This window comes from Stylophora pistillata, chromosome 2, assembly GCF_964205215.1.
Source record: "Stylophora pistillata chromosome 2, jaStyPist1.2, whole genome shotgun sequence".
Classification (NCBI taxonomy): domain Eukaryota; kingdom Metazoa; phylum Cnidaria; class Anthozoa; order Scleractinia; family Pocilloporidae; genus Stylophora; species Stylophora pistillata.
Genome location: NC_142520.1, coordinates 8279591 through 8305059, shown reverse-complemented (window position 1 = coordinate 8305059; position 25469 = coordinate 8279591). Strand labels below are relative to the sequence as shown.

General features: G+C 37.2%; 2 protein-coding genes, 1 long non-coding RNA gene and 1 other non-coding gene across 4 annotated transcripts; all 4 read right to left on the bottom strand.

The window, feature by feature from the left end:
- Positions 1 to 1654: 1654 nt before the first annotated feature.
- LOC148736976 (uncharacterized) lies at positions 1655 to 2833 on the bottom strand. Its single transcript, XR_015996257.1, has 2 exons — positions 2472 to 2833; positions 1655 to 2370 (listed from the first exon to the last, which is right to left on the bottom strand). It is a non-coding gene; the product is annotated as an uncharacterized LOC148736976 (long non-coding RNA).
- Positions 2834 to 3350: 517 nt separating this feature from the next.
- On the bottom strand, positions 3351 to 11408 carry LOC148736975 (uncharacterized; the record flags this gene model as incomplete). The annotated part of the gene is made up of 14 exons (XM_088749219.1): positions 3351 to 3571; positions 4032 to 4113; positions 4224 to 4374; positions 4479 to 4581; positions 4837 to 4940; positions 5030 to 5156; positions 6286 to 6335; positions 6430 to 6539; positions 6819 to 6905; positions 7261 to 7365; positions 8134 to 8341; positions 8872 to 8931; positions 9028 to 9116; positions 9641 to 11408. Coding segments are annotated over 14 exons (3123 nt in total), but the record flags the coding sequence as incomplete, so codon positions are not given.
- Positions 11409 to 17836: 6428 nt separating this feature from the next.
- LOC148736974 (adhesion G protein-coupled receptor D1-like) lies at positions 17837 to 23794 on the bottom strand. The gene is made up of 9 exons (XM_088747582.1): positions 23630 to 23794; positions 23148 to 23250; positions 22878 to 23028; positions 22077 to 22158; positions 21663 to 21729; positions 21411 to 21493; positions 21057 to 21177; positions 20716 to 20757; positions 17837 to 20594 (listed from the first exon to the last, which is right to left on the bottom strand). The coding sequence occupies exons 1-9, from the start codon at positions 23662 to 23664 to the stop codon at positions 20457 to 20459; spliced, it is 822 nt and encodes a 273-aa protein (XP_088603708.1). The 5' UTR covers positions 23665 to 23794; the 3' UTR covers positions 17837 to 20456.
- A 1457-nt stretch (positions 23795 to 25251) lies between these two features.
- Positions 25252 to 25324, bottom strand: Trnaa-agc (transfer RNA alanine (anticodon AGC)). Its single transcript has one exon. It is a non-coding gene; the product is annotated as a tRNA-Ala (tRNA).
- Between the last annotated feature and the right edge of the window lie 145 nt (positions 25325 to 25469).

Sequence of the window (25469 nt, the reverse complement as noted above, 5' to 3'; positions counted from 1 at the left end):
ACACGGAAAAAATATGGTTTTACTTAAATTTTCAAATGATCCCCACAGCTCAAATAACTGTGCTGGCTTACCTTTCTCTACCATTTTGACCCTGGTCTTCTCTAGAAGTATTTTGATATTATTTCCATCGTTTTCTCTGGATGCATCACTCTGGAATTCCAAGGTATGCCGAGCAGAACCCTTGAGCAATGCCACTACGACCTTTAACACAAAATGGATTAGTCATCAAAACTATCTCAAGGTCATTTGATTCTAAAACCCACCCATTCGTTTTTGCGAAGTTTTACTAGCTAGTTTCGTAATGTAATTCAAAATGAAAATGACGGTTTTCAAGCAATAACCTCCGTCGGCGTCAGTATTTGTCTTCAGATTAGTCTCTCGGAAAGTAAATAGACCAGCGGAAAAGAGCAGACTCCAAGAGTTTCACCTTTTTATATGGAAGAAGAAAACATTGCTTTTTAGTACTCAGCGATAGCAACCTTAAAAAGCTGGTTTCATATGCTGTTCGGGACCGTAAAGAGGGTCAAAAAATATTTTATCGATGCGCAGTATGAAAAATAATAGGATGCTTGTTAATGTCCACATTTTCTCTCTAAGCTTTGCTTTTTGGCCAATTGCTTTTTTATCGGACGATCTCTTAGCAGCAGACTAGCAGCTGGCATGCCAGGCGCCTGAGGTTGTTTATTTACAGTGCTGACTATATTGACTAAGTATTAAAACAGAAGAAAACGAAATTGATAGATAACAGAACAAATCAAAGACAAACAAACAAAGCAAAACAAACAAACAAACAAAAAAAAATAAGCAGTCACAGAGTGGGTGTGATTGGACTGCTAGGCATCTTATGACCCACATCCTCGCTCCCGATTTATGGAAAGAATAAAGCTCGATATTCGTCAATCTTCGTCTACATTACTATTTCACAGTGCTGCAAATCGGACTTGTTTCCAAGAAGTTAGTTCAATTTCTTCCTTTGAATCCAAAGTGATCGAAGGATTGTGACCGGAAAGGGTACAACGTTTGAGCGATGGAACTGATCATTCAGGGAACTGTTCCTCTTTGGTTTATTTATCCATGAATTTTTTCATGAGAACATTTAACAGTCAGCTGTAACTACCACTATTACAAAAGAAAATAGTATTTGTTATTTTAAAGGGATTTTAACTCCTTAAAAAGTAGAAATAGATGACGCCATCATGTAATATTCGTAAAAACACTGTATAAACGGAATTCAAAGACGAGACAATAAAATGCGTATGATTGAATAAATGAATTAGCTTTATATAGCGCAAATTAACATGTGGATATGATCAAAGGCGAATTATTTATAGATGCCCCCTCCCCCCAATACCCAGTAACAAGGCCAGACCACATGACTGCAATCTCGTGATGTGCGTTTTTTAATGTCCCCTGCCTGATCAAATTATATTTATCTAAGTAAAGATGCAGGAGCCGAGACCTACGGATTATTCGTCCTTATCAGAAAAGACTAGAATGTCTGTCCATTTCTTGATATTATAGAAAGGTAGCACATTCTCCTCAATCATTTTAAGACCACGAATGTTGGTCCGGCCAGGGCTCGAACCCTCGACCTCCCGCACAACAGTCCAGCGCTCTAACCAATTGAGCTAACCGGGATGCGATTATCACAATCAAAGTTAAACAAAACACTGTTTGAAGACGTTTTCAGACTCAACATGACGCGTCATATGAATTACCGCCACATTCCAACTAAATAGTTTGGGGCAATCATAAGAGGAACAGATACACCAATATGTGATGGAAACATTGTTTAGAATTCTAACATTGATCGACAGCCAGCCTCTAAGCTAGTTACTCACGAACAATTTAGCTCTCAACTAAGGCGAAGTTTCCCATATTACGTACGATAATAAAAAAAAATACACACTTTTCATTACAAAAAATTATATTTCCTGCACTTAGCTTAAAAAAAAAAGCGATTGACTACCGACTTTGGCAAGTTGCCTTATCAACGAATTAGACTCCTTCATCCAAATATCAGCAGAGACTAACATCTTATAAGTGATTTATTTACCCAGCTAATGGTGCAATCGCAACTACCGAAATTTTATTAACAGATCGAAAATAAACAATCGCCTTAGATTAACTACGGTGACCAGAATGATCTTATTAAACAATGAGACAGTCCACTTTTGTACTCGCTCTGTTGATTCTATTCCTTCAAGTTGAGGGTTTTTCACTGAGCTCAAATTCATTGCAAGACTGCAATTCAGCTACCCACATATCATCAACATCGCTTGGATTAATCTGTGAGCTCTTCTTTGTGGAGTTTCCACTGTTTGTAGATGGAAAAATGGTGTTCACCTTCCTTTTGAATCGCTCTCTGATCTGCAGATAGACATGGACAGTAAGAAAAAAATTCCAATGCATATTCACCTTTGAAAACCTCATTATCTACACCATATGTATAATTTTTCAATTAATCTTACCTGGCTGTTTCGCAGACAGTGAAGAGCGAAAATAAGGAAACCCTTAAACAGAAAAAAATCGTTTTTCAGATAAATTGTGGTTTGTGATATGACTGGAGATAACTGCATTAAAGTTGTTTTTTTTTTTTTTTTTTTTTTCCATAGGTCTCAAAAAAATAACCAAAGAAATCAAATTACTTCTGGAGTTGTGACAATCTCACAAACATGGGAATCGCTTTCTTGTTTTAACTTTAATTTAATTCTGTTCTGTCTGGTTTAAAATTCAAGTTTCATATTATCACAATAAAATGTTTGGTTATAGCTAAGCGATAGAACGCATTTCCCGGGCCCTACTAAACGTGAAAAAGCCATACGGTATGTTGTTACAATACGAGAAAAGCTCATAAATCCCAAGCCAAACTCTATAACTTCATTAACCATCCGCTTGGAAACGGAATTGACTAATCAGACGATGCGTACTATGTTCGCTATAGTGTAAAGTGATCTAGACAATGAAAATGGATAAGTTAATGTGTAAAATTATGAAATGATAATATTTGATACTCACCTGTGTAGAGTTGAGGATGTTAAAAATGTAGGAAAAAGCTATGTGTAATGGCGACAAAAGACCAAATAGCCACGTGACACCCAGAAGGGGAATCATCACCACGCATGCTCTAATGCCAATTCTGAGGGACGAAAACATGCGGGTTAATAGAATGCATATCACCCTTGGAAACATTTGTGGTAACCTGATCAATTTAAACAAAACCTTGAGGCAGCTAGACGTAAACTATTAAAATTACATCAAAACAATTCTGTTCAATATAAAAGCTCCATCTCACCGTATTTGTTGACTTTGCTTGTATCCTGTTGGCTGCATACTGGTCATCTCCTTAATGACTCGTACAAGTATCACCAAGTTGATTTTGAAGCGAGGAAAATATTGAAGATTTTTGCATTAGGGTATGGTTGTTGCACATTTCAAGTCATATACTAAAATCACCGACGATGATATGATGAGAAAAATGAATAACCCGTATCAGAAACTTACCACTTCAATTGTAATCACGAATGTGACAAATATCCAAATCAGATTGTTCTCTGAGGACATCCAACAACTAAAATGAAGAAATGAAAATTGAAATAAAATTAAGGTAAAAATAAAAATGTGAACATACGAACTGCAGTTCTTAAGAATGTACAAAATGATACAGCATTTTTATGATTATGTGATGATAAGAATAGGGTAACGATCGGAAGGGAAGATTATGTAGAAAAAAGGGAATGTGACAAAAATAAATACATGGACTAAATAATAATTTGATTAAAAGTGTTTGGAAGATTGGTCATTTTAATTTCTCTTCCTCTTCTCTGCCCAGCCTTGGTCAGAGTTTCTGTAAAAATTGACAATATTGACATCCTTATGAGAAGGAGTTTGAGAAAAGTTAGTAAGGATACCAAAGCAAATTATAAAAGATTATAAAAATTATAAAAAAAGGCCAAAACTTCCGCAAACAAAATGAACGATGTAAGAGAAGAATTAGAAGATAAAGAGAGAAAGAAAGCTGCGCCTCTTACAATTTTTCACTGGTATAGCTTTGTATCCCTTCTTTCCCAGCAGCGATACACAGTGGAATGGCCACCATAACCAGGGGCAAACCTATTGCACAATTTTACAGCAAAAAAGTGACTTAAAATGATTCAGATATTTAAAAACACAATTTACAACAGTGAATGTATCAGGTAAGTTTAGCTGTAAAAACAAAGTACCCCATGACATGACGTGATACATGTGCATCTTGGTGTTGATGTTATAAACTTTTACAACAAACAGATAGAGATAAATTCCCTCCACCAGCATCCAACAGAAAGCAGCCATCAGGAAATACTGCATAAAAGCTGCTACTATGACACACACAGCCTACACAAAGTGGAAACGAAAACAGCAACATATGTCGTTATTTTCATGTTTTGTTCGATTATATTATCTTTGAATATATTCTACAAAACAGAAAAGCTGCCCACTTTGTTTTCTGTGGCATTTATTCCGGTAAGAAATATTATTTGTCCAGCTCCTAAAGCCACGGCAAGGCTTAAGCGTATTTGAGACAGAGGTTGACGGACATCTCTGGTAAAATAAAAAGTAATATACAGCACCAAAAAAACAAAAACAAAGAAAAAAAAACAAAACCACGTGGAAGGAAGCAAGAGAGATTAGTTACAGTACGCAAGTGAGCTTGAACAGTCAATGATAACGAGAGACGCCCACAACCTGCTGTGCGGATTTAGTTTCTAATTAACAACTAGGCCTTTCCAATCGTAGTCGGCGTGAAAAAATGTATCTATTAATGTATTTTCCCGATCTTTTGATTACAATACTTACGTGAGGAAAAAATACAGAGTTATTGTCCATAGCATTCCGATAATAGAAAGGCTCAATCCTACGTACGTGATGATCTCCAGAATAGTTATGTCCTTGGGGGAGAGCTGTGGCGCAAATAAACATAAAAAAGAGGACGATACATTAATTGACCACACGGACCTATTACTTGAAAATAACTTAAGAAAAAGATTACCTTTGTGCCACCGCTGAAGTCCACTAACACAGCAAAATGAGTCAAATGACTGCAGCTGCAAACTGTCTCTTCGGAATTGCTATTTGATGGATCGACATAACAACCCTTCTCTGAAAACCCGTCTGGACTAAAAATTATGTTACAAATGAGAATGATGATCTTATACAAAAAAATCAAGGTTTCAAACATCAATTACGGTTTTCACTGCCTTTGTTTTGGTAATTCAGAGAAAAAAACCATCAATATCTTTTCGGTGATACTAACTAACAAAAATGTATATCTTGGAGGAAGACAAGAAGAAACGTGTATTCCAAATAAAGATAGCGTTGGTAACAGAAACAAACAAATAACAACGTATAAAGCTTCCGGAAGTGTTCCCCCTGAAACTCGGTGGCAGTAAAAGCGTTAAGCTCAATGACAGCAAGAATATGGTAACCACCTTAACCAGATAAAGAGTTTAAGTCGATTACAATTCTAGCCCAGGTCAAGAGAATTGATCGCTCAGACTTCACCTCAGATTATCAAAACGTCAAGAATCGTCACCGACAATGCAATCTGACATCATGAATTCGTGAATGAATTCTTTATTTATATTGCGCCTTTTCTACACAATATTGAAAGGCGCAGTACCCCGCATCAATTTGATAGACACTACACAAAGATAGACAACAACACCGGGCACTACGTGCCCTACTCTTTTCGAACAGTGTGTTGATTCTTTAACGTCCCACAAGATTTCTTATCACATACAAGGGCTTGGGAGACGGGACCTCTATTTATCCTCTCCGAGAAGACTAGAAAGTCTAACAATTTGCAGATATCATTACAAAGGCAGCACTTTCTTCTCAGTTATTTAAAGACCCTGAGTGGTCAGGCCGGATTTGAACTTACGACCTCCCGCACAACAGTCCGGCGTTCTACCAATTGAGCTAACCGGGATAAAATTACATTGCGAAAGATTCTTCGAGTGATAATTTCCAATACCTACACTCAACTTTGGACTGAAGAAATATATGATCTTGAAGCATGTTAAGGAAATAAATGTATTCAACAAATAAAGAAGCCTTGGCTGTGCTCTGTCCCATTGTAAAGCAAGCAGGAAGCGGCTAGAGCACGAGAGAAGTGTAGGGGGAAACGCAGTAGTAATTCTCGGTCATCATACAAACTGGTAAATAATGCGAAAACTTTAGCTACGAGCTTTGTATTCTGATGAAATATGCTCTTTCAACCAATCGTAAATCATAGAAATACTTTACCTTATTTTGAAGCCACTCCAAAACACGCAATGCTTTATTTTGTCAACAACCTATAAAAATATTTTTATATTACGTTATTCTCTTAAAAGCCAACCAACACAACACAGACGATCTGAAATTATCTTTCGATGTTCATACTGCTACCTCCAGGTTTTTAAACCTCAAGATGACATCTTGCCGTAGTTGTTCGGGCTTGGGATTCATAGCTGCTGTCACTATCTTAGTGTTGACGCACCTGTAAATAAAATTAAATCCTTCTAAAAATTACTCATGTTGCTTTTACAGTAACCGTACCTCAGTATGCTGTAAGGCTTCGTGGCAATGCATTGTGGTACCCCTTAACTTTATATTGGAGAACTCCGTTTTCTAAAATATGTGGATAAAAAGTAAGTTCTTTTTGTGTTTTTTGAGAGTTTAAAGAGCAACCTGACAATTGGAAATTGTCTTTAGACGCACTCAAAAAACGCGGGCCATTCAATATAAACACGTTAGGCACGAACTAATCTTTGAATATTTTATCTTTTAATGTCAACTTGGACCATCAGTTTCTTTCCGGATGGATTTGTTTCTCAGTAGTAATTCATGGAGATCTTTGTATACACACCCAACAACCACTGACCCTAAAAACAAAAAAAATAGCCTGTGTTAAAATGTCCTCTGTATAACCCCATACCATGATATCAGTCCAGCTTTACACGTATTCCAAATCCGCCACGAGCCAGACCCAAGTGATTTACACATTTTTCGAGTTTTCCTCCAACGTCTCAACTAGGTCATTAACCTCGAACTTTCTGTGGGTTTAACAGTGCAATTAACGATGGGTTTCGACTTATCTGGACGTTAGTATCTTCTTAGCTATGTCATCATTTTCAGTTAAATTTTGCTTGTTAATTCACCGTAAAAGAATAAATAATGGAGCAAAATCCAAAACAAGATATTGTATAATTTAGAGTTAAAAATTTGGTTAGCACAAACCATTCTCAGCAAAATCTTTTGCAGAAATATTAATACTAGCTTGCCATTCCTCCTCCTTGAGGAAGAAGTCAGTCCCATGGCGATAACCTTTTTTAATGGCCACAACTGTAAGAAGGAAGAAGGAGAAGCCTAAATGTTAGATGATGATTGGAATTGTGAGATAACATTAGCATATGTGGAAGTTTTATCATTATTATTATCATTATTATTATTATTATTATTATTATTATCATTATTAACATTTTTTAATATTATTTTATTTTGTACGCACATAAATTTAAAGAAAACGACAAAAATCTTTAGTTTAAAAGACATGTTTCGACAGAAACCTCTGTCATCTTCAGTTGATTAACAAAGCTTTACAAGTTGAATTTATAAGTACATGCTAATTCAGCTAGTAAGAACAGAAAACGTGACAATGTGAAAATTATAAGGATAGCTTTAGATTTACATGATGTAATTGTTGATTCAAAGAAGGTTGTTCTCTTTGAATGTGAATAGCTTCTTTTATCTTGAGTTGGAAACACGTAGAGGCGTGATCTAAGATCTGGAAAGCATTACAACATTACAAAAACTTAAACGCGATCCTGGTTTATTTCACCAAAATTTAATATGTACTGTTGTTCTGATATGTTAAGAATAGAGAAACAAACAGCACGAACAAAACCAAATAGTTAATAGAGCACTTTCTTCGATGCACCTACTCAAACTAAATTTTGAGATGAGAAACAGGCTAACTTACTGTGTTCTTACGGCTTCTATTTGTATGTATTTCATTTGGCCAGGCAGTAGACAGAGCACTCAATTAGTCGATAGGTCAGTTAGTCAGTTACTAGTTAATCAATCAGAAAATCTATGAATATTTCAACTCACCCATGTTTTGACTAGTGATTTTTGCAGATGGATTCGTTCCACTCAGATGGTATTTACCATAATTAAGAGCAAATTCCTCGAAGGCGACTGCCACCTCAAATATGGATCCTATTTTTGTTTCATCTTCTTTATTACTCAGTTGGCCTGCATGGGGTTTCGTGATGTTCAGAAGGTTATCGGTGAAGTGTTGAAATACACGCACAGCCTCCTGTGAGGACAAAAATACCGTTATTTATGTTACTATGAATTGAGGTACTTGGCAATATATTTACCTCAACAAAATCAGCTTGAAGTTACAGATCAAAACTTTGACGAAAGTAATAATGTTGGTAATGAGGACTACTCCCGGCTTGTATTGATAGTGTAATTGTTGGCAAGTAATGAGTGGCTTTTAGCGGAGACTCGCAGTCCCGTTGGCTCTCTTTTAAGAAATAAAAAGGCTTTTTGACAGATCAAGATCGAAATTAATCACCATCATCATTGTATTGAAGTGGAAGAGCTGCTCTTCTCCAGAAGACGTATCCCTGTCTACATTTTATTTCAATTTTCATTTAAAAAAAAACCATGTAGACAGGGATGCATTGAAATAAAATGTATGCTTCGGTCCATGTTTAAAAGACCTTTGAAGCTTACGAATTGCTGCGTTCAGTTGGAGACGTCATTTTTGAAGCTATTGCATATTTAATATCTAAATATTATACCAATCATGTGATAGATGAGCAATACGTGCAATCATACCTTCAAAGAATTGTTTCTCTTGATATCTATTTCAGTGAGTTTAGAAATAGAGTCATTTGCCTGTGGTAAAGAAACACGAGAAGGTTGGCGATTGGCAGAGGCTATGATAATTATAATTACAAAGAGAAAGAGGAATTACAATACTCATGTACCTACCAAATTTCTCAGTGCTTCCAATGTCAATGACGGAATATTCCAAGTTGATGATGGCGGAGATGACGATGGTGACGGAAATAACGATGCTGCTGCTGGCGATGATGATGTTGATGACGAAGAAACTGATAATCTTGTTTCTACTGATTCTAATGATGGGTTAAATTTTAATTCTGCAGTTTCTGATGCTTCTACACCTAATGACGATACTGCTGCTGCTATCAATAGAGATGGTGACGATAAAGATACTGATGGTTTTGTTGATACTAATTCTGATGATTGGGCTGATTCTGATGATAGGGTTGATTCTGATTTTGCCGTTTCTGATGCTTCCACACCTAATGACAATGCTGAAGACGATGATAATGGTGATGGTAAAAGTAAAGGTAACAGTGACGCCGACGATAATTGCAAAAGAGCTGAATGTTGAGGAAAAAGCAAATTGTCAAAATGAAATGAAAGCGATAATTAGAAAGTTATCGTTAAGCACAAGGCGTAAGAGGCACAAGGAGTAAGAACCATTCAAAATGCACTATCTTATATGAAGAATCGCGGACACTTCGTCGTAAAAGCATATTACGGTATATTCAGTATTCACTTAGTTAATTTTACTCACAAAAAGTATGGGAGTTTCCTGTTCGTTGCAGCATTGGAATTTGAGTTGAAAAAACTCGATCCGATGTAGAAAAGGCAGGTGTGATGATAATCGAGCGGTATAAATCTGGAGTGCTGCAGGAGCCATTTAGACATTTAAAGCAACTGCATTGTCTACCCATGTCACAGAGGGTATGATAGACTCCCTCCCTGAAAGGTAATGAGTCGTAATTAGGAATGAGACTTCCACAGCATCCACCATTCCCAGAACATATGACCCCATCCTGAGAATTGCTTGGCCAGCTTCTTGCCATGTGACATGTGGGACTGTCGCACGTTTGTGTACAATCGATGGCGTTACAATGCATGCTGCACACTTGTACTCCATTGCTGCAATGCTGCTTTTTACACTTTCTCCCGCTGCAGTTTAGTTTACATGCTTTAGCATCGCAAGTTTGTTTACAATCTTCTTCGCCACATTCCAGATCCATTTCACATATTTCTACTTCATCAGAGCATTCCTGTTTTTTGCACTTTCCCCCGCTGCAGTTTAGTTGACATGTTTTAGCATCGCATGTTTGTTTACAATCCCCTTCGCCACATTCCAGATCCATTGCACACGATTCTCTTTCATCGTGACACTTTTGCAATTTACACTTTCCCCCAATACAGGTCAGATTGCATTTTTCAGCCCTGCAAATTTGTTCACAATCCCCTTCTTTGCACTCCAGACCCATTTCACATATTTCTACTTCATCAGAGCATTCCTGTTTTCTGCACTTCCCCCCAATGCAGTTCAGTTTACATGTTTTAGCATCGCAGGTTTGTTCACAGTCCCCTTCGCTACATTCCAGATCCATTGCACATAATTCTCCTTCATCATGACACTCTTGTAATTTACAGTTTCCCCCACTACAGGTCAGATTGCATTTTTCAGCATCGCAGGTTTGTTCACAATCTCCTTCTTTGCAATCTAGACCCATTTCACATATTTTTACTTCCTCAGAGCATTCCTGTTTCTTGCACTTTCCTCCACTGCAGTTCAGTTTACATGTTTTAGCATTGCAAGTCTGTTCACAGTCCCCTTCGCTACATTCCAGATCCATTGCACATAATTCTCCTTCATCATAACACTCTTGTAATTTACACTTCCCCCCACTGCAAGTCAGATTGCATTTTTCAGCATCGCAGGTTTGTTCACAATCCCCTTCTTTGCAATCTAGACCCATTTCACATATTTTTACTTCATCAGAGCATTCCTGTTTCTTGCACTTTCCTCCACTGCAGTTCAGTTTACATGTTTTAGCATTGCAAGTTTGTTCACAGTCCCCTTCGCTACATTCCAGATCCATTGCACATAATTCTCCTTCATCTTGACACTCTTGTAATTTACACTTTCCCCCACTGCAAGTCAGACTGCAGTTTTCAGCACCACAGGTTTGTTCACAATCCCCTTCTTTGCAATCTTGACCCATCTCACATATTTTTACTTCCTCAGAGCATTCCTGTTTTTTGCACTTTCCTCCACTGCAGTTCAGTTTACATGTTTTAGCATTGCAAGTTTGTTCACAGTCCCCTTCGCTGCATTCCAGATCCATCTCGCATAATTGAACTGCATTGTTGCAATCCTGTTTGCACCCTGTCGTCTTGCATTTCATAAAACAAGAATTATTACCACTGTAACACTGAAGTGGATTGCAAGGAGCTTCATTAGTATATTTTTTATGACAATCCGATGTACATATATTTTGGTTGCATACATCATCGCCCAGCCCAAGGCCTGAAAAAAAAAATTAATAAATAAAGTAACACAAATGATGATTACCAGTCATGACAATAACTAGGACAAGAAGAAGAGTCAGGCAAGACTTTCGCTGATACAAAGATTTAGGCAATTGTTGAATACGAGGAGCTTATAGTTTTCATGGAATTCACCGCTACAGCAAAGTGAGCACATAAACATATTGTACTATATCTTATTAGACGTTTTGTTGTATGGTATCGCTGCCGACCTGAATTATCATCACTCAGTGAGCATAATGAACTCGTGTCCTCATGCCGCCAGAGAAACGAATCGATACTGCGCATGCATGCGTAATAACCGAACAACGCATTTAATTCTATCGCCACGCCTCTTATGCAAATTCGTATAGTATATAAGCGATGGCTACGAATACTCTTATCAAGAAAATTTCCTGATGAGTGAACAGTCACGAAACCGGCCTGTGGAGATGAAAACGTAGTTTTCGTATTTTTGTAACTCAACGTATATATATAAGAGCAGAAATGAAATGGTCAAGAGGCCAACTCCCATGTAGCTTTGTTGGTTTAATAGCTCGACGTTTCGACCGTCTCGGTCTTCTTCAGGAGCATACTAATTACATGAGCAATATTCAAATTTAAAATTCGTGTCAACAGTAGACATGTCATGACGTAATAATATAAAAAAATAGAATAGATAACAGCGAAACGTGTCATGGTGTCGAAAATAGATAAACTAAAGTAGTTATAATTCATGTAGTAAGCTTATTGATAGTGGGATTGAGTCTTAATATCCAGTAATTTTCTCTTGCTTTTCTGATTTCTTGATTTTGACTTCTAACTTTTTCAATAACCGTAAGTTTAAGATGGTCGACGCCACAGTTCTTAAAATGTCTGACAGAGGGTATGTTTTTATGTCCACCCTTGATGTCGCTACGGTGCTGATTGCCGCGGTGGTGAATTGGATGACCTGTCTCGCCTACGTACTGATCGTTACATTTGCTGCATTCAATCAGGTATATCACATTGCTAGTCTTGCATGACGTGTGTTGTCGCAGTGTTATCGTTTCTCCTGTAGTACTGCTTTTAACTGACCCTGTAAATTGCCCGTATGTTTTGCAGCAGTTGCATCTTATGTCAGCCCTACAGGGCCAGAATCCGGGACTAGTGGATTGCAATGGTTTCTGCTTTTTATGTTTATGAGAGAAATGAATTTTGAGGTTTTTGTTAGTTTTGAATGATCGACCACAGATTGTACAGGTAGCGTCAGATGGAGCTTGAATGTGTGGATTGCTTATACCGGGTGGGGATTCATCAGTGGAGGGGGCTGTGTCAGCGGCTATCGGCAATCGCAGTGTTTTGTGGGTAAGCATCTGTGTTAAATTACGCCCTTTTCGATAGGCAACGAGAGGTGTTTCTTTGAATATGGCCTTTGAATATGATTAAGGAATGTATAATGAAAGCAAGGAGAACATCAAGGCAGGAAGCGCTCACAAGCAAACCTATTTCCTCGACTGACCGTGTACCACTTGTAATAACTTACAACCCAGCACTGCCAAACATCCACAAAATCCTCAAGGAGCACCATCAAATACTCTTGACATCGTCCAACACACAGGCCATATTCAAACAAACACCTCTCGTTGCCTATCGAAAAGGGCGTAATTTAACACAGATGCTTACCCACAAAACACTGCGATCGCCGATAGCCGCTGACACAACCCCCTCCACTGATGAATCCCCACACGGTATAAGCAATCCACACATTCAAGTTCCATCTGACGCTACCTATACAATCTGTGGTCGATCGTTCAAAACTAACAAAAACCTCAAAATTCATTTCTTTCATAAACATAAAAAGCAGAAACCATCGCAATCCACTAGTCCCGGATTCTGGCCCTGTAGGGCTGACATAAGATGCAACTGCTGCAAAACATACGGGCAATTTACAGGGTCAGTTGAAAGCAGCACTACAGGAGAAACGATAACACTGCGACAACACACGTCATGCAAGACTAGCAATGTGATATACCTGATTGAATGCAGCAAATGTAACGATCAGTACGTAGGCGAGACAGGTCACCCAATTCACCACCGTGGCAATCAGCACCGTAGCGACATCAAGGGTGGACATAAAAACATACCCTCTGTCAGACATTTTAAGAACTGTGGCGTCGACCATCTTAAACTTACGGTTATTGAAAAAGTTAGAAGTCAAAATCAAGAAATCAGAAAAGCAAGAGAAAATTATTGGATATTAGGACTCAATCCTACTATCAATAAGCTTACTACATCAATTATAACTACTTTAATTTATCTATTTTAGACACCATGACACGTTTCGCTGTTATCCATTCTATTTTTTGATATTATTACGTCATGACATGTTTACTGTTGACACGAATTTTAAATTTGAATATTGTTCATGCAATTAGTATGCTCCTGAGGAAGACCGAGACGGTCGAAACGTCGAGCTATTAAACCTACAAAGCTACATTGGAGTTGGCCTCTTGACAATTACATTTCTGCTCTTATTTACCTTACTTCAAGAGCCCACGATCGCTTCAGTGATCCTCCAGGCAGCGCGCTTGAGACTGATCAGCATTGTTTGTGGGACCCCTTACAACCTTCTACTTCTATATATATATATATATATATATATATATATATATATAAGAAAAATAAGAAAAATATTGTAGCACACGAGGACGGACAACTTCGAGCTAAGAAAGACCTATACTCAAATAACAAGTCTAAGAAAGTTTAATAAAATACGTTTCGGTCCGAGACTTTCATCAGTTGTAATACAATGACTTAAAAATTCCTTAAATAGCTTCATATAGGGCGTGATGACACATATAAACAAACACAGTTATTACTACGCGAAAAATTATCACAATAAAAAGAAATGGAAAAATTGTCGAATCCACTGAAAATGTTAAGGAACCAGCGCTGACTTGAAGGCTTGAATAAGCGCCAGGAATTTCACTCCAAAAAAAGAATAAACTATAGTTAATGCGTATAATTTTTTCAAATTGGGCGGGCATCAAAGGTCCCAGTCTCAGCATTGATTGGGAATTTTAGTACAATTCTCGCCTTTCTAACTTCATCTGCTTCGGCATAGAAGAATTCTACTCATACATCAACCTTAATCTCCTAAACAAAGCACTCAACTTCGCATCTGAATTTGACAACATCACCGCCGACGAAAGGAACATTATTATTCATGCCAAATGCTCGATTTTAATCCACAAGTCTTGAACCAGTTTGTTATAATCATATATATATATATAGATATATATATATATATATATATATGTTTATCTATTTACTTTTGACAAGGATCGGCCGCTCCTTTACAGGGGTCTAGTACGATGAATTATGCATCATCAGTATGCCCGGAAATATATCCTCTTTTTGTGCCATTTGGCAGGTGTCTCTAGGCTAGAGTAAAGAATGACGCCGTGCTCCCATAATTGAGCTGTGTAACATAAATGTCTAGAAATATGCTTTCTCTAAATACTAAGTATATTTCTGCATATCGTCCATTTTATCCCTGAGTATCAAAAATATTTTTGACGAAAAGCTTGAATTAACCACTGTTGTTTATTCGACTGAATTCATAAGAAAAATAAATCAGTGTAGCTACTTAGGACCAAAACAAAAATTGAAAATGGAATAGAAAAAAATACGTTGTACCATTTTAAAATAAGACTAGAGATATAGTTGTTCAGCTACTAGAATCGTTGATTTATGAGAGGTTTTGAAAAGCTGACTCCTCGTTGGTAAAGCACTACACCGGTATCGCAGAGGTCATGGTTTCGAATCCCGCACAGGCCTGGAATTTTTTTTCAGGCCCTACTGCTTAAGTAGTGTTTATAACTGCGAAGATCGTTCTCGTAGTAATTTCTTTAACCGCAGTTCACATATATGATTTTCATATGTTCACAAACGCTAACCACTATTTACTGGTTATCCCAGAGTTCGCATGTCATTTCAAGTGAAAAATTGGGCTTAAATCATACCATCACCATTTGCGTATTTGCGCAAGAACTTTACATATTTTATGAAAGACTCGTGAGTTAAATAAGACTAAAAGGTTGGAGCTTAGGAATACATTGCTAAATTAGCTCCTTGAAGCATATCCCTTAAAATCATTTGTATTGGCTTCCTAATGGAAGTCGCCTTTGTCAACTGTGATGAAGGGCAAACTTGTTTAATTAACACCATTCTAGTTCTAGCGCTCTCAGGTGGTTTCAATCAATTTTTCTTTATCTGTTTTGCTTTTTTGTTATTTGCGAACACTATACGGAGAGCCATAGGCTCGGCTCATCCGGGTATACTTATGATATATATTAAAGAATATAAATCTTTCGAAAACAACTTTCGTACTCACTCAGGAGAGTTGTTGATAACACGAGAATTCCCCATAAATGGCAGCTTCTGGTCATCATCATTTTTTTTTTCCATTGTATGCGTTGAGTAACTGTCAACTGAACCAAAGAAAAACTTTAGTCAAATTTGCTGTCGCTGAAGATCTTTCAAAATGTTCTTTCTCGGTATGAAAGGCTTGTGAGAATTATCTTTTCACAACTTTTCGAAAGATTAGTTGGAGCCAGCTGCTTTGAGTGTAGGCATATGCGGCAATTTGACCATTATGCAAATCGTTAACATCAGATCTTTCCGGTTAAAATGTACTCGCATTTCTCCTTTTAACACCCGTTTGAAGTTTAGGGAAAACAAACATGATCAAAATGAAATTATCATTCCGAGAAAGTGTTCCAGCATAACTTTTAGAACTCTCTCCATAGGGTTGCACGCGACGTGTAATGACAGAGCAGAAAGTTGTTTTAATCTTTTTTTTTTTTCTAAATGATGTAGCCTCAGGGTAAAGATATTAAGTTTCGTTAGTAGTCATGCTAACAAAAATTCATCAATGATCATTGCTACCCTTTGTTTATTTAGCCAGTTTACAAAGATTTAAGTCTTTTCAGAGCGTAAGCATAACAGAAGTCACTTCGCGATAATAATAACTCCAATGAAAACGGGTCTATCAATGAAGATTTTTTCTCTTTATTAATATTAGCACCTATATCGGCTTAGTGGTGCAAAGCCACAGACTGTGCCTGTTTTTTTTCATACTCCACAAATTTTTCTAAATGATACACATTAATTTTTTCGTCAATAAAAAATTGGGCATAGTAAGTCAAAAATCTCTGTTTGATTTAATCGTCTAAAACTAACGGGCTAATGCTTTCCTTTACTAGTAATGAGCGGGTTTCTTATCTTCACTTGAACACGCACATGATAGTTCACATGACATATGTTGATATATGTTTTCGTAATTGACCACTTGTTTCATTACCGTTGGTGTTTCTAAAACTTTCCGGGAAAATTCTGAAAACAAGGAAAAAACATAAACTTCAAATAATAACGGTGCAGTTGGAGCATTTTTGTGAAAAAATGGTTGCCATCGTGAAAACAAAGAGCTCTATTGATGTTCCTATCGCTGTTTTGCACGAAAGTGTATTTTTTGCTTTCGTAAAAGAGACATTTACTTCGCAAAAACCTTCGAAACACCGATATATTTTTGGTTCTTCTTTTTCCGTTCACTTCTTGCTCATAATTGAATACGGTTTTGCGTAAACGCTGCAATTCAGACTACGTCTTCTACTGTAGCGAATATTAACGCATAATATCGAAATACTCATAGGAAAATAAAAACACTATCTGTTGCCAAGTTGAATCTAGTTGAACCAAACGCAACCTCTTAACAAAATTGCTATAGCATTTGATTCGCCACAAATTTACCTTGCCAGTATCCTTGAAGAAGGCTTCGTTGATTGTTATCTTTTGGAAATCTTTGACAGGTCACACAGCAAGTGTTTTTTTGAGCTAGAAACAGCTGTTTATTGCAATTGCAAGCATTTTATGCGGGAAATTGATTGTCATACAAACGACTGACGTCAGTTGTCTCCGCGAAAATAAGACGCAGTATGCCTTTTGTAGCCGTTTAAAATTTAAGTAAAACAAATAAAACTGGTACGAAACTGTTCCAGAACAGATTTTCCAACTCTTTTAACATAATAACGTGGGATGCGTGATGACAAAGCGAAAACTATATTTTCTTCTTGATGATGTAGCCCGGGGCTAAAAGTAAAGATCTAAGTATTACTGACTAGCATTCTTTGTTTATTTAGCCAGTTAACAGTGAATTCATTTTTAGGGCCCAAATGCGTTGCCTCGAGAGAATTACGCCATTAGACTAAAATGCTTGTAACAGATCTATCTGAGATTACTTTTTCCCTTTCATGAATTGACACACTTTAGGGTGGTGTAGAGAAACATAACGCGACTGATTGTTTCACGCACAAGGGTTTTCGATTATACACATAGCTTTATGTCGTTGTCATGAATAGTGGGGATAAGAGTTTAAGATATGTTGTTTGATTAGCGCTTTTTTTTTATAAAAACTACTCGAAATTTTATTCTCCTTCAGTTGTTATTTTGATAACAATAATTTACCGCTACATTCACAATGACGAGGCACCATTACTATACTTAGTGGATAAGAATTATCCATATTATGGTGACAGTGGTCATCTGTTATGCTAAAACATGCACATGGTAGTTCAAAATAGTTTTCTGATTGGCTGTTTCCTTCAAAATGACGGGTTAATAACTATTAGCTAATAGAAAATGTTTTCGTATTAAAAAAAACCTGTTTCAGACCCCAAGGTTTTTTGAAAATTTTAAAGTCAATATTCTGGAAAAAAAAGAGAGAAAGATGATCTTAGAATAATGACCGTGCAGTAAGCACATCTTGACTGAATAAAAGTTCGGTTCTGTCCTCGTGTACCAGTTCACAAGAACCGATACAAAAGACCAAACAATACACAATAGCTAACCAACGACTCCTAAACAAAGAAAGAACAATGGTAATTCCCGTGTGAACCGGTACACCAGGACAGAACCAAAAGTTCCCATGGGGAATTCTTAGAGCTTCATCAATGTTTCCTGTCGAGCAAACTCAAACAAGTTCAAATGATTTCGGGGCAAAAATATCGGAAATGCTTCAAAGCCTTGTTCACCTTGCATTTGTATAATGGTTAGGCGCACTGCTTCAACTGGCCAGAGGGTGTGTTATTTCGAAACCTTGCTATTTTGAGAAATAGACGTATTTTTCCGTGTTTTCCTCGGTTGAAATTATTCCTGACAAATACACGCGAATCTACAACAATACAAACATGTTTACATACTCACACTTAACCAGACCTATCGACCTCGAATAAAAAAAAAAAAAATAGGTTTTGGACAACCATTAACAGCCAAGCTGAATGGCATGGACTAAAACTCGAAACAGGAAAACGAAAAGAAACAAGCGAAACCACCGAAGCGACCAAACGGGAGGATCGAAATAAGCGAACGAAACGACAAAAAAAAAAAAACTATCAGGACGACCGAAAAATATACAAAACACAGTCATTAATTAAATGAATACGCAAGGGTGTCAGGCGTCAACCGTCATATTCGTCTCCTTTCGTTTATGGTCAACTCTTGATCTACCTTGCAAGGCAATTAAATTATCTCTCGACTGCCATCGGCTTGGCGTGAAGGGTTATGGGAACCCTGAAAAATTATTTCAATGTATCAACAAAGTTGAAATGGTACATTGGCCACCGTTACGTTTATAAAAGCTGACGTTTCGAGCGTTAGCTCTTCGTCATTCCCTTCGTCATTACCCCCACCGACGCAGCCCCAAACAGTTTCTTTAGAAACTATCAGCCTTTACCTAAAAAAAAATTAGTTCATTAAAAATCACGAATGTGGATCGATGTTGTCAATGAATACTTTTATCTGTTTCTTCCTCTCCTTTCCATATATGCTTTGGTATTCGATATGGCTAGCGTTCCGTCCCGAAAACTACACAGAAGTGTCAAATAGTAGTTTCAACCACTCGCATGGGGGAAGAACAAATAAAGTTTCGTGAGATAGCCGTAATGTTTGAAGCCCTTAAAATGCGAGAGAATATTTGATGTGAAATATTTATTTTCCGTGACATTTCAACCTCTACGTGTGTAGATCGTTGTAGTGGTTTTATTTTGGTCAGAACGGTCGTTTCGTTTTGTTTGTTTCGTCTTGGTCGTTACGGTCCTTTCGTTGTGGTCGTTTCGCTTTTTCCGTTTTGGTCATTTCGCTTGTTTCGATTCGGTCGCTTACCAGTTGAATTGGTGGAATCAGGGCGCCTTATACCTGTAACCTGTGGGTATCACTTTTACAATAAATACTTCGACTTAATTTACTAAATACCCTTTTGCTTTTCTTTACGATATGATGAAAGATAAAAGCGAAAATGAACCGAAATGTTTCAAAGATTAGTGTCTCATACCCTAATAAGACAACTGTGATTTTATTCATACTACTGACTGCAGAATATGTATTCTTAGTTAGAGGCAACTGAGTATAACAAATGCATGATATGACATTTACTAACATCTTACTAGATTGTAGTTTCCCTTGAAGGGCAATCATATCCACCGCACGAATTGAACTAACCATTATGTAAAGGACTGACTACCCTTAAATGTAACGATGAATCATAACAACCGGCCTCCAAAATATTTCATTAGGATAAACTAACCCACTTTCCTGAAGAAAAGTGCGTGTTGTTGACATATACGATGGGCTAAAATTAAAGTACTTGTTTTCCATCTAAAGAAGCTGCCTGCATCTATTTAAGAGCCTAGACAACGTTAATGGCTGATGACTCTAGAAAACTGGTCTAACTAGGGTTAGACACGTTGACACAAATATCAATAATACCCTTTTCTAAAGAGTTTGTATGTCGTTAACACCTTTGATAAGCTAGAGGTACTCGTTTTCCATCAAGAGAAGCTATTAGCATCTAGTTGAAAACTTAGACAACGCTAAAGGCGGATAACTCTAGAAAGCTGGCCTAATATGGATTAGACTATCTGACGCAATTTTCAGTAACAACTGCCGCTCTACAAACATTTAATCCAATTCTCAACCTGTCCTGATCCCGTTTCTTAAGTTAACTGTTTTTTCAGTTCAGATTAATGATAAGGCCCCAGTTCAACTGCCCTCGCATCTCCAACATCACTCAGATTAGCCTGTGAGCTCTTCTTAGTGGAGTTTTCTTTGCTAACAGATGGAAAAACAGTGTTGACTTTTCTGTTGAATCGCTCTTTAATCTGCAGATAGAGAAACAACTTAAACAAAAGAAAACATCCAAACACACACACGTACAAACACATAGAAATTCATGTTTGATAATCTCATTACCCACATGTTTTCTTCTTACATTAAACTTACCTGGCTGTTTCGCAGACAGTGAAGGGAAAAAATCAGGAAACCCTTAAATAAGAAAAAGGTTTTTAAGATTAATCTCTTATTTCCTTACTATATGCGATTGTGATTTTTTTTCTTTGTCAAATATCTCAGAGCTAGTGCTATGACGTAAATAAAATCTTTAACTACGAGAATGACGCGGAAAATTTGTTTATTTTCTTTTTAATTTTATGCTCTCCTGTAATATTTACAAATACTGGAGCTACATTATAAACTCAGTTGAAGAAAACACGTTATCTCTATACATTATCTAGACACTCCATATGGATAATTTTATTAATGAACAAAGAGGATGAAGCACTCACCTGAGTAGAGTTGAGGATAGTAAAAATGTAAGCGAAAGGTTTGTGTAACGGCGATAAAAGACCAAATAGCCACGTGACACCCAGCAGGGGAATCATCACCGCGCATGCTCTTATGCTAAGTCTAAAGGACGGGAAAAATTTAAGACATGGTGTTCTTAAACGTTTATTAACTGCATCTCTTCCTCAAAAGTATTTCTGGTCATCAGAAATTATCATGCTTTACTAATTAATTAACAAATGAGGAGGTTAGGCAAATATAATTAAAAGGATGATTAAAAAATTTGATAAGATTCTGTTGCAATTTCTGGCAGAAAAAGTATTTCTTTTTATCCTAATTTTGAAGATCTATCTCACCGTATTTGCTGAGTTTGCTTATCTCCTGTTGGCTGCATTTTGGTCATCTCCCTTATGACTCGAATGAGTATCAAAATGTTGACCTTAGAGGGGAAGGATATGAATATAAAATTGTATTGAAGTATGTCTGTTGGGCACATCAAACGTTAAACTAGAATCCCAAGGAATAATATCAAAAGAAAGTGATCCAAACGTTAAACTAAAATCCCAAATAATAATGTCAAAAGAAAGTGATCCAAATCCGGAACTTACAACTTCAACCGTAATCACAAATGTGACAAATATCCAAATCAAGCTGTTAGCTGAGGACATCCAACAACTACAGAAACAAAGAGAAACAAAAAGAGAGACAGAGAGAAAAAAATAGGTACTACTGGATTTCAATTTCACAATATTCCCGATCACTTTTTTTAACCGAAGGTAACATCCGTACAATGAAAGAGACTCTAAGTTGAAGGCTGGCTTACAGGGACAAAGGTTATAGGTACGATATAGAGGGCACATTAATGCACTTAACGAAAAAAGGGTGACAAAAGGCGAAATAAAGCGAATTGAGCCTCAAAACTTTAACGACTGAGATGGACAAAAGGAGAAGTGAATAGAAAAGAACTTTAAAAAAGCATTTTCCAAAAAAGAAGAGCAGTGAAAGCAAAATTTCCTTCTTACTATTTATCACTGGTATAGCTCAGCATTCTTTTTTTTCCAGCAGAGATGCTCAATGAAATGGCTACCATAACGACTGGAAAGCCTATAACGACATTATAAACCAAATACAGTGATTCAAAATGATGCACGAGTCAATAAAATGATTCACAACAATGTATGATAAAGGCCCTAGCAAACGGCTTCAACATCCATTCGATTTTGTTAAACGCTGTTGAAAGGTTCTTGAATGATGTTGAACGGTGTGTTGGGCAAACGGTTTCAACATTTCATTCAACAAAACTTAGCGAGTGGCCTGGTAATTAGCCTCAGGCCCCTGCTCTTTGCACGCCTGAGACACATGCAAAGGCGTCGTTTTGAAATGAAACAATAGATCGCTCGTACGGTTTACAACAAAGTTCGCTCGTTATTAGCGGTTTCTGTAGCTTTTGAAATTTTGAATGATGAGGATAGAAAACCCCGAAGGAGAAAGACAAGACAATGGATCGGAACAACATCGTGGAGGAATTAACGATCGAAGACACAGCGGAATATGAAAAGTGCGGGACCAAATGACTTCAACTCCGCGTTAACATTCCGAACATACCAGAGAACAATAGAAATGTTGATCTGATGTTAGAGCAAAGTTTAAAGGCTTTTAAACTCTTTCAACATCGATTCAACATCGTTTCGACACGTTTCAACACGGTGGAAAGAGGGTGGCTAATGCTTTCAACACTGTCATTCAAAAAGATCGAAAGGATGTTGAAGCAAATGTTGAAGCCATTTCCTAGGGCCTTAAGTTCAATTTTAAAAGCAAAATACCCCATGAGATGACGTGATACATGTGCATCTTGGTGTTGATGTTATAAACTTTTACAACAAACAGGTAGAGATAAATTCCCTCCACCAGCATCCAGCAGAAAGCAGCCATCAAGAAATATTGCATTAGAGCTGCCACTGTGACACAAACAGCCTGCAAAAAAGAAAAAAAAACGACAAATAAACAAAGGGAAGACACGAACTGCAACTGCTATGTTGCTTTCGATAATGAATTATTTAAATTTACTCAACGAATGGTGAGAAACCGCCCACCTTGTTCTCCGTGGCGTTTATTCCAGCGAGGAAGATGATTTGTCCAGCTCCGAGAGACACCGCGAGATTTAAGCGTATTTGAGAAAGAGGTTGACGAACATCTCTGATAAAATTAAAAGATTTGTAAGGTACATTGTAACGAAAGAAAGCCTGAAGGAAAGCAAGAGAGTTTAGTTAAAACACACCAATAGCAAAGCCAAGTAAAACAAATCCGTAATTATTAGACTGATGCCCTTTCTCTTCTCTTTATTGATGTAAATGTGAAGTGCACAAGATAAAACGAACTAACATTAGGGCGACTGAAGGCAGAAGAACTTGGACATTCGCTGATAACGAGTGATGCCCAACATATACTGTTCGAAGTAAGAAAATCTCATCTATTTTTTGTATGAACACTAAGCATGCGTTGCTCTTGTTGATATGAAACATCTTCAAAGACATTTTATACCTTACTTTCATGATTGTTCTGTAACAGTACTTACGTGAGGAAAGAATACAGAATAACTGTCGAGAGCATTCCGATGATAGAGAGACTGAGTCCTACGTATGTGATGATCTCCAGAATTGCTATGTCCTTCTCGGAGAGCTGCGTCAAGAGAAAAAAAAAGGTGATAAATTGATTGAATTGAGCACACAGACCTACTTCTTGGAGGAAAATTAATAAAAGAAACCTACTTTTATGCCACCGCTGAAATCAACTAAGACGGCAAAATGAGTCAAATGATTGCAGCCACAAACTGTTTCTTCAGAATTGTTATTCCGAGGCTCCACATGACAACCCTCCTCTGAAAACCCGTCTGGACTAAAAAAAAACTAATATTGCATCATTGAAAATACGAATAATGATTTCAAGAAGGAAAATAATTTACACCTTTTACCTCTGGTGGCAAAACTGAAATGAATTATGCAAGCGAAAGCACTGAAAGTTTATTATCATATAAGAGGCAAAATTACTGAATTTTGATTGGTCAAGACAGAGGGCAATTTCTCTTGATTTTTGTAATTGCCCCGGGTAAGTTACTTGAAAATGATTGGCTAAAAATGGCTTAGCAACGGCTGCCAAGGTAAAGAAATTTCTGTTTCTTTTGAAACAATGGCGTCCCGTTTTGCGCGAGATCAGTAAGAAAACATTTTGCCCCTTATATTATAAACAAGTAGTCACATGGCTCCTCGTAAAAGTAAGGATTAATATCGTTTGTGTTTTCGGAAGTTGCAGAAATTGCCCTTGTCGCTGCGCGACTCGGGCAATTTCAGCAACTTCCGAAAATACGCGTGATATTAAACCTTAATTTTACTCGGCCCCATGCGATTACCTATACAAACCGCGATTGATGTAAGGTACTTACCTTGAAGTGTAAATACGTGTATTGATTGATATCTTATTCCTTTAAAAACAAAGAGGTGTTTCATGAAAAGTCCAATAACTTCGATCTTTTTATCGGTAGAAATTCATTACAGACAACTGCCATTAGCAGTTATCGTTGGGATAAGCATTTGACTAAGAGTTGATGGAAATATTCACTGGAGAGTTGTTGAACGATACATTGGTGAACAGCCTACCTAGAACTCTCGCTGTTAGACCATCACTGCCGTTATTCATAGCTTTTTATGTTATTTAATTTATGTTATTGTCAACTACTGATGGAAGTGCTACTTTTTTGACGCAATGCAAATTTCTCGCAAAGGTAGTAGGTACGATTGAAAAGCTCCCCAACTTGCTTGACATCGTTCGTTTTTTTACTTAAAGATTATGGCTGTATGTGAATATTGAACCCGGGTTGACGTGACCTGTTAGCTCGGAGATTGCTTTTTCTGGGCCAAGTTCACAACATTTTCTTGCTTTCGCGTTGTCGCGAGCGAAAGAGGTTTTTCGTGCCCCTCCAAGAATTTAAAGTTCAATTCAAAACAAGGAAGAACTTCAGGCTCACTTTGAAAAACGCTTTTTTTGTTTTTGGCTCTTTGAAAGGTGACGATGGTTTTGAAAACGTTTTAAACTGACTTAGTAACAAAAATCTGTAACAATTTGACAATACGTATGATGCACGATCCTTCGTAGTAGATAGTGCTATTTATGCAATAACGAAAATCAGACCTGAAAAAAATCAGACCTGTGCGGGATTCGAACCACTGACCTCTGCAATGCTAGTGCAGCGCTCTTCCAATTGAGCTAACAAGCCAACTGGGAGCAGGCCGTTAAGCTGATTCGTAATAAACCCGTAATGATAAATCAGATACAATGAATATATGAAGTTCATATATTTTGAACTGCGGTATTAAATACGTATGATGCACGATCCTTAGCAGTAGATAGCGCTATTTATG

Coding starts and splice junctions, on each gene's coding strand:
- LOC148736974 (XM_088747582.1), bottom strand. CDS start 23,664: ATGCTCTCGACAGTTATTCTGTATTCTTTCCTCAC. Junction 20,758..21,056: donor CTATCCTCAACTCTACTCAG/GTGAGTGCTTCA, acceptor TTCTTATTTAAG/GGTTTCCTGATTTTTTCCCT. Junction 20,595..20,715: donor ACTGTCTGCGAAACAGCCAG/GTAAGTTTAATG, acceptor CTCTATCTGCAG/ATTAAAGAGCGATTCAACAG.